Raw genomic sequence first — 8,508 nt, forward strand, 5'->3', positions numbered from 1 at the left:
CAGGTTTTACAGTTCCTGCGGTGGGAGGGGATAGTGCCAGGATGGGAGGGTGGGTGGTAGGGGGGCGTGGACCTGACCAGGTAGTCACGGAGGGAACGGTCTTTGCGGAAGGCGGAGAGGGGTGGGGAGGGAAATATATCCCTGGTGGTGGTGTCTGTTTGGAGGTGGCGGAAATGTCGGCGGATGATTTGGTTTGTGCGAAGGTTGGTAGGGTGGAAGGTGGGCACCAGGGGCGTTCTGTCCTTGTTGCGGTTGGAGGGGTTGGGTCTGAGGGCGGAGGTGCGGGATGTGGACGTGATGCGTTGGAGGGCATCTTTAACCACGTGGGATGGGAAATTGCGGTCTCTAAAGAAGGTGGCCATCTGGTGTGTTCTGTGGTGGAACCGCTCCTCCTGGGAGCAGATACGGCGGGGGCGGAGGAATTGGGGATACGGGATGGCATTTTTGCAAGAGGTAGGGTGGGAAGAGGTGTAATCCAGGTAGCTGTGGGAGTCGGTGGGTTTGTAGAAAATGTCAGTGTCAAGTCGGTCGTCACTGATGGAGATGGAGAGGTCCAGGAGGGGGAGGGAGGTGTCAGAGATGGTCCAGTTAAATTTAAGGTCAGAGTGGAATGTGTTGGTGAAGTTGATGAATTGCTCAACCTCCTCGTGGGAGCACGAGGTGGCACCAATGCAGTCATCAATGTAGCGGAGGAAGAGGTGGGGAGTGGTGCTGGTGTAACTACGGAAGATGAACTGTTCTACGTAGCCAACAAAGAGACAGGCATAGTTGGGGCCAATACGGGTGCCCATGGCTACCCCATTGGTCTGGAGGAAATGGGAGGATTCGAAGGAGAAATTGCTAAGGGTGAGGACCAGTTCGGCCAAACGAATGAGAGTGTTGGTGCAAGAGTACTGTTGGGGACGTCAGGAAAGGAAGAAACGGATGGCTTAGAGGCCCTGGTCATGGCAGATGGAGGTGTAGAGTGATTGGATATCCATGGTGAAGATGAGGCATTGGGGGCCGGGGAAACTGATGTCTTGGATGAGGTGGAGGGCATGGGTGGTGTCTCGAACTTATGTGGGAAGTTCCGGGACCAAAACGTCGATTTTCCCGCTCCTCGGATGCTGCCTGAACTGCTGTGCTTTTCCAGCACCACTCTAATCCAGAATCTGGTTTCTAGCATCTGCAGTCATTGTTTATACCTCTGGAATATATAACAGGCATGATGTAAGTCAATTATCTGTCTGGAGTCTAAAAACCAGAGGTGGAATATTTGAACTATTTTGTGATACCTGAAAGTAGAATATCCTATTCCTTCAATACAACTTTTCATAAACCCAATCAGTGTAATCAAGCTAAAATCTTCCAAAGACAGACGATGTAACAGTCTAACTAATGATGGTTCCCCTTGTCACTGAGTTTCTCTGAAGTCAGCCCTTTCAGGGAACCCATCATTAATCTGGGGCTGGGGGTTAGTCGGTAAGGTTTCTGACTGCAGGTGGCAGTGCAGTCAAGTCCTGATCGAATATCTTCCAGCTGAGCTCATTCGAACCGGGATCAGGAAGCAGGCTGCCGCGTTTCATTGCTGCTGCTCCGGGCGGAGATAAGCTGAAACAGGCCATCTTTCTGCTTCTGTGGAACTCAAACCCTAAACTGCATGAAGCCTTGGGGGCACCCTCCCCATCCCCTTGGGAGCACAGTGCAATCTAGTGATGGAATCCGTGCTCCTCCCCTTTTCGCCCAGTTTAGGAGCGCAACATTATCATGAACAATTCACACGCTGTACTCCCAGTTGGTCGTACTCCATTCAAGTACTTCCATGAACTGAAACATGCGCTGGCAATGTCTCGAATCTTATTACATATTAATCACATTGAAACGCAAAGTGCATTTTTTTTTAAAATTAGATTCATTGTGCCCTGTTTGGGGGATAAATCAATGGTGATAACTTCCTCTATGTGAGGCGGTGTTGCTCCTCCCCGCTCCAGTGACTGGATGGTTCACTCCACTCTATATTTACATCTCTCAGCCCGGGACTGTATCAACTTAACATCGAGTCAGTGTCAGAAACATGAGAAGTGCAAGAGATCTGAAGGCAGCTAGTGAGCGGTCACCGAGGGGAAAGCCGGCCCGGATAATGGACAATGATCGGGGGCGGCGCTAATTGCCCGATCGTCCTAAGATTTTAACAATCCAAATCTCCCGATACCAGCGATGTTACCTTGGAAGAAAAACAAATTGGACTTGGTCGAGAAGCGGCAGCCGAAGCAGCTCGGTTACTCGGTGAGTCTGAACTACAGCAGTCTGACTTCCTTCACCCGTGCGTGCCCGGACCTGGTGTCAGAGAGCGCTCTCAACCGAGTCTGCAGCATGTTCAAATCCAGGAGGAGGAAGATCACCATCACCGGGGAAGATCCCACCTACACAGTCTTATACCTCGGCAATGCCACCACCATCCAGTCCAAAGGGGAAGGCTGTGCCGATGTGGCCGTGACCAAAATCTGGTCCAAAAGTGAACAGGGTAAAAACGGCACCAAGATGAAGCTGACCATCAGTTCTCAAGGAATCCGCATGGTCCATGTGGACGGCAAGGCGAAGAGACCCGGCCATCTCTACCTTTTACACAGGATCACCTACTGTGTGGCGGATCCCAGATCGCCCAGAATCTTCGCCTGGATCTACCGACACGAACTGAAGCACAAGGCGGTCATGCTGAGATGCCACGCCGTGTTGGTCTCCAAAGCCGAGAAGGCGAAGGCGATGGCCCTGCTCCTGTACCAGACCACCAGTAACGCCCTGGCCGAGTTTAAGAGGCTCAAGAGGAGGGACGATGCCAGGCACCAGCAGCAGAAGCTGATCGGGGAGCAGACCATCCCCCTAGTGCCCCTCAGGAAGCTGATGAACGGTCAGTGCAGTTACAAGCCCCCGGTGGAAAGGAGCCGGAGCGCCCCGAAGCTGGGCTCCATCACCGAGGACCTGGTGGGAGAGCAACAGGAAGAGAAAGCCGACCTGGAGCTGAGTCTGGAGTACGAGGACATTCTGGACACTGTGGAAGCCTCAGACAGAAACGAGCAGCAGGACCTTTGTGAAATGATCAGTGATCTGGGCCAGCTGACTATAGGAAACGATGTCCAGTTACTGAGAGCTGATCTGAGAGTGACCAGGTTACTATCTGGGGAAAGTACGAGCAGCGAGTCATCCCTGGGAAGCGGGGCGAGTGATCAGGAGCCCGTGGTTGCGACGGATGGCAGTGAAGACGGCGACTTGCAAGAAATGGGATAATTGTACAATTGCTTCAAGTTTTCTTTGCGGTCGGCTTCCCATTACAACACGAACTGACAGTGTGTTATTCCCCCCACCCCTATCTCACCATTACACTAACAATAAGATGCTAAAAGAGGGGAAAACCATAACTGTGTGCAGTGAAGAGAAAGGAAAAGCACAGAACAGACTTTTTTTAAAAGGGCACTAACCGGCTTACGATTTGTGTCGACTTTAATCGTTGCTTTAATCAGTAAGTGGAGAGTTTAACATTTAGAAATGGAAGTTGCGATTTGTGTGTGCCGGTTTGCTCCCTGTTTACAAGAAACTTCCCGTGGAAGCCGGGACCCTCTTGAAACTGACCAGGCGTTGATCCAGCTCTCTCCGCCCTATTCACTGCAACATCTCGCACAGTGGCTGCTATTGACCATTTTAGCATCAAATTCCCTCTCCTCACGCATCTCCCTCCAAGCCACAACTACAGTTTGTAAAAGGACGGGCAGCACCGCAGTGTTATTCCTGTGCAGTATTTCAGTAATGTGACTGGCAGATAAACTAGAAATAGATGGATCACCATTATCAAAGGTTCTGCCATACTTAGAGTAATTGGCTGGTCTCAGCTGTGCAAAGTAAAACATCACATTTTGGCAAATTCATTAACGTTTTCCAATAGTAACCACATCCCACAATGTAATCATATGTGTCAGATCTGACAGATCATACCTCATTTTGAGAACTTAATTTCTCATACCCTTTGGTTTCAGAACTGGACCTCATTTCCTTGTTTTTCAGATCTAATTTGATCGGACTATGTCTAGGGGTGTCTGAAATGTATTCAACACTATTTTGGCTCAGGCTATATTCTGGTGTCCCTAGCATCCACCTTAAACTTGAGTTAACGTAATGACTATTGAGGAACCTAATTCCTATTTAATGTTCCTGCCCTGAAACTGGTCAAAAATTAGGCAGAGTTGACACTGCAGAAGTTCTGATTAGTTTTACCAGAACTATTGCTACCTAAGCAATGTTTTTTGAGGGAATGGATGGAGGTCACCAATACTAGGACAAGCAAACTTGTTTTTACTTAATGTGGAGCCAGAAGAAGCAGTAGTCTAACTCTTCACTACACCATTGAAGTTAGCAGCCACATTACTTTGCCTGATCCCTTTCACCTCCACCCTTAGACCTACTATAGAGCTGTTTCTGACCTCAGAGCTAGCCAGTCTTGTTCTGGGTTGGACAGGACAGGTGAACTTCACTGGAATGCCCAGTTGTCACTTGGCAATCATCGGTTTTGTGGTAATGAAATCCATTGACGAATTCCCAGTAAATCACATGCTTTCCTCTTAGGGAACTCATGTTACAGTCAGACAATGTGACCTGTGTTTGTATTCAGGCATGAACCAATTTCTTCCCCAAAGAATATGTTTCAGTCATGATTGTAGCTACTACCTAGTGTTTTGCCATTTCATTATGTTAATTTGCAATAGTCTTAATTGTTAAGGAAAATCTTAATGACAATTTAATTAATTGTTCTGTCTTTACGATTTAATTCCTCCCCTCAGTCAGTTCTTCATCTTTAGCTTTAATGGCTTCATGATGGCTTGCTCTTTTGAAATATCAGTGGTTACTTTCTCCCTCATGTCGTTGTCTTTCATTTGATTTCCCTTTGTGCTGATGGAAGAAGTTGTTGGTTTGAATGTCCAAAATCTGAAGCTTTCCTCAGAGACACACCAAAGTTATACATAAAGAATCATGTTCCCTGCATTTTCTATTTGGAAACATTATGTTTTGAGACACTTGGCAAGTCCCAGAAAAGACTATTGATTCAAAGGAGATCTTTGAAATCTGTTGAAAGATATTTTGTATTAAATACACATTTTGAAGACTGAACAACATGTCTACACACGTTAACACCTCTTATCCAATTCAGCTACTTTGATTTCAGAAATCTAGAATGCATGTTAAAATCAGAAGGGAAACCAAAAAATGATTTTTGAAAGAGGACACATCTGGTATCTTATACAGACTTTGTGTATGAAAAATCATAAGTTTAAATCAATGAGACACTCTATATTATAGTATCAATTTAACATAAAGGTCAGCACTGTGAAAGTAATTACTGCACTATTAGGAACTTTTGCCATTTAGATTAATGGCTCCATAAAATTCTATCGATGGTCAAAGATATCTAATTAACACACAATATTTTTGCCACAGAGGTACAATAATCTGGTAAAATAAGTTGGGAGTTGCAATCAATGCTGAAGGAAATTATGTAATGTCTTCTTAACAAACCATAGAGGTAATGTTGATTTTGGATGATGGTGTAAAATGGCCGACAATGAATTATCTTTACACTGACTGTAAAGTCAATAGAAACAAAAGATTGTGAGAGCTGAAAACCTGGCTGCCAACTTGCTGTCACCCATTTTAGAGTATTGCAACTTTATCAGAGTGTGTTAAGACAAAGAAAAACAATCTATATTACATTGAAGTTATTATTGGATTTGACTGAATAGATTCTCATCAATGTATAGAATGAATTCTTTACATTTGTAATTTCTCATTATGGAATGAACACTATTTTTCACATTCAGTTAAATACCATGTTTAATAGTCTTAAGTATTTGTTTACAACCTCTTAACTGAGTCACAGAATTTATCCTTGCCTGTTACGCTCTGTGGTTTGTATATTGCACTGTTGTGACTTCTTAACCAGTGTTTTATTGTCTGTAAATAATTTTGTCATCAGATATAATATCATTTCTTTGCTGTGCGAATGAAGGATGCAGCAAGCATTGGGTGTCCTAACCGTACTGTACATACTGAATGTAAATCTGTACAAGCAAGATAGATGTTATTTTTTTGAATATTTGATGAAAAAGTGTCCATACTTTTTTGTTGACACAAACTCAAACAATAAAGTCAATGTAAAAATGAGATGTACTAGAATTTTAAGGTATAGTTCTAGTATGCATGATTATATCAAGATCTATGAATAATAATAGCAGTATGCTATTGTAAAGTAGGAAAAAGATTTGCAAACTAAAATTCATATACCTACACATGTACCCACGGTTATTTATTATGGACTTATTTTGATCCTGTCCTTCTAGGCTAAAGTTCCATATACCTTTTGATCTTGCAAACCAATATATAGTGAAAACAGCTAGGAATGTTAGTCAAATACAGATGGAAGTGATTTCTGATATCCTTCCATTTTTAGTGATAATTTGTTTTGATAATTTGCTGTATGCGTTAAATGTCTTCTCATGAATTTATATACCGAGAAAAGTTGATACCAGTCTGATAAGTGCGTATTAATGGAAATCAACTACAGTGTTGTAAAGGATTCAAATTGAACTTGTTCCCTAGCACTCAAGTGGTGGTAAAAAAAATTATTATTTAAATCTACATTCAGATTATTTAACCTGATGTATTTTGATGAAAAATGATTTCAATTAAAAGTCCCATCCTCAGCTTTTTCTTTTTGAAACCTTATAGGCAAAGTATGGCTGGTCGCATGAACTGATTAAATCTAGCTTATCATGATTCAGCCCAGCTTAAAATATGGCATGTAAAATATATTGTAAATTGGATCACCAGAAAGTGGCATCCCAATACATTAATGTTTGAGACCTAAACATGTCTGTGAGAAAAGACAGGATTAGAGATAATAGCAAGTTCCTTCTGTCATGTGGCAGTAACAGATGGTATTTCAAACACAACAATTTAGTTCTGAGAAAATATGCCGTTGGTGTTTTGTAAGAACTTAAAGTCTTCTTGTTGTGTACAATCAACGTGTGCACTCAAATCTCTTTGTTTCTGCAGTTGTACAGTGGTTGTATATGTGATCGTCCTGATCATTATAATGATCTATCTCAGGGCTGAGATGTCAGAATATATTGGAGCAAACACAACCGGGAGATAAGTGAGGTGTTCGTGTTAGGCAGCACACAAAGAAAGGAAGTCGAGACTATGATTCATCTGCTAATTCCCCTTCTCTTTCTCCCTGTGGAGGAGTATCTGCCTTTTACACTCAATCTGCAACTATATATTTTTGTAGTATTTCATGTTCATATTGTACAATGTTATATGGATTCAGTAAAATCTGGTTGATTATTAGATTTACGATGTTTCAGGGGTGATAACATCAGCCTCCCCAAGAATAGTGCAAAAATGAGGCATCTCTCATAAAGTCATAGAAATGTACAGCACGGAAGCAGATGCTTCAGTCCAACTTGTCCACGCCGACCAGATATCCCAACTCAATCTAGTCCCATTTGCGAGCACTTGGCCCAAATCCCTCTAAACCCTTCCTATTCATATACCCATCCTGATGCCTTTTAAATGTTGCAATTATACCAGCCTTCACCACTTCCTCTGGCAGCTCATTCTATACATGTACCACCCTCTGCGTGAAAAAGTTGCCTCTTAGGTCTCTTTTATGTCTTTCCCCTCTCACCCAAAACCTATGCCCTCTAGTTCTGGACTCCCCCACCCCAGGGAAAATACTTTCTCTATTTATCCTATCCATGCCCCTCATGATTTTATAAACCTCTGTAAGGTCACCCCTCAGCCTCCAGCGCTCCAGGGAAAACAGACCCAGCCTATTCAGCCTCTCCCTACAGCTTGAATCCTCTAATCCTGGCAATACCCTTGTAAATCTTTTCTGAACTCTTTCAAGTTTCACAACATCCTTCCGATAGGAAGGAGACCAGAATTGCAAGCCATATTCCAAAAGTGGCCTAACCAATGTCCTGTGCAGTTGCAACATGATGTCCCAACTCCTATACTCAGTGCTCTGACCAATAAAGGAAAGCATACCAAATACTATGAACGTGACTCCAAGGTCTCTTTGTTCAGCAACACTCCCCAGGACCTTACCATTAAGTATACAAGTCCTTTTGAGATTTGCTTTCCCAAAGTGTAGCACCTTGCATTTATCTAAATTAAACTCCATCTGCCACTCCTCAGCCCATTGGCCCATCTGATAAGAGCCCATTGTAATCTGAGGTAACCTTCTTCGCTGTCCACTACACCTTCAATGTTGGTGTCATCTGCAAACGTACTAACTATACCTCTTATGCTCACATCCAAATCATTTATATAAATGATGAAAAATCTGAAAAGCAACCCTCCACCAACACCCTCTGTCTTCTACTTTTGAGCCAGTTCTGTATCCAAATGGCTAGTACTGCCTGTATTTCATGAGATCTAACCTTGCTAACCAGTCTCCCATGGGGAACCTTGTCGAACGCC

The 8,508-nt window shown here is 43.5% G+C and overlaps 1 protein-coding gene across 1 annotated transcript; it reads left to right on the plus strand.

Moving 5' to 3' along the window:
• The first annotated feature begins 1,455 nt into the window (after positions 1-1,455).
• Positions 1,456-7,506, plus strand: fam43a (family with sequence similarity 43 member A). Its single transcript, XM_043702283.1, has one exon. It carries the CDS (start codon positions 2,197-2,199, stop codon positions 3,262-3,264), a length of 1,068 nt encoding a protein of 355 aa, XP_043558218.1. The 5' UTR covers positions 1,456-2,196; the 3' UTR covers positions 3,265-7,506.
• Positions 7,507-8,508: the final 1,002 nt, after the last annotated feature.

Source organism: Chiloscyllium plagiosum, chromosome 13, assembly GCF_004010195.1.
Source record: "Chiloscyllium plagiosum isolate BGI_BamShark_2017 chromosome 13, ASM401019v2, whole genome shotgun sequence".
Lineage (NCBI taxonomy): Eukaryota > Metazoa > Chordata > Chondrichthyes > Orectolobiformes > Hemiscylliidae > Chiloscyllium > Chiloscyllium plagiosum.

What these genes read in the sequence shown, in the direction of transcription:
- fam43a (XM_043702283.1), top strand. Translation starts at nt 2,197, where the DNA reads ATGTTACCTTGGAAGAAAAACAAATTGGACTTGGTCGAGAAGCGGCAG.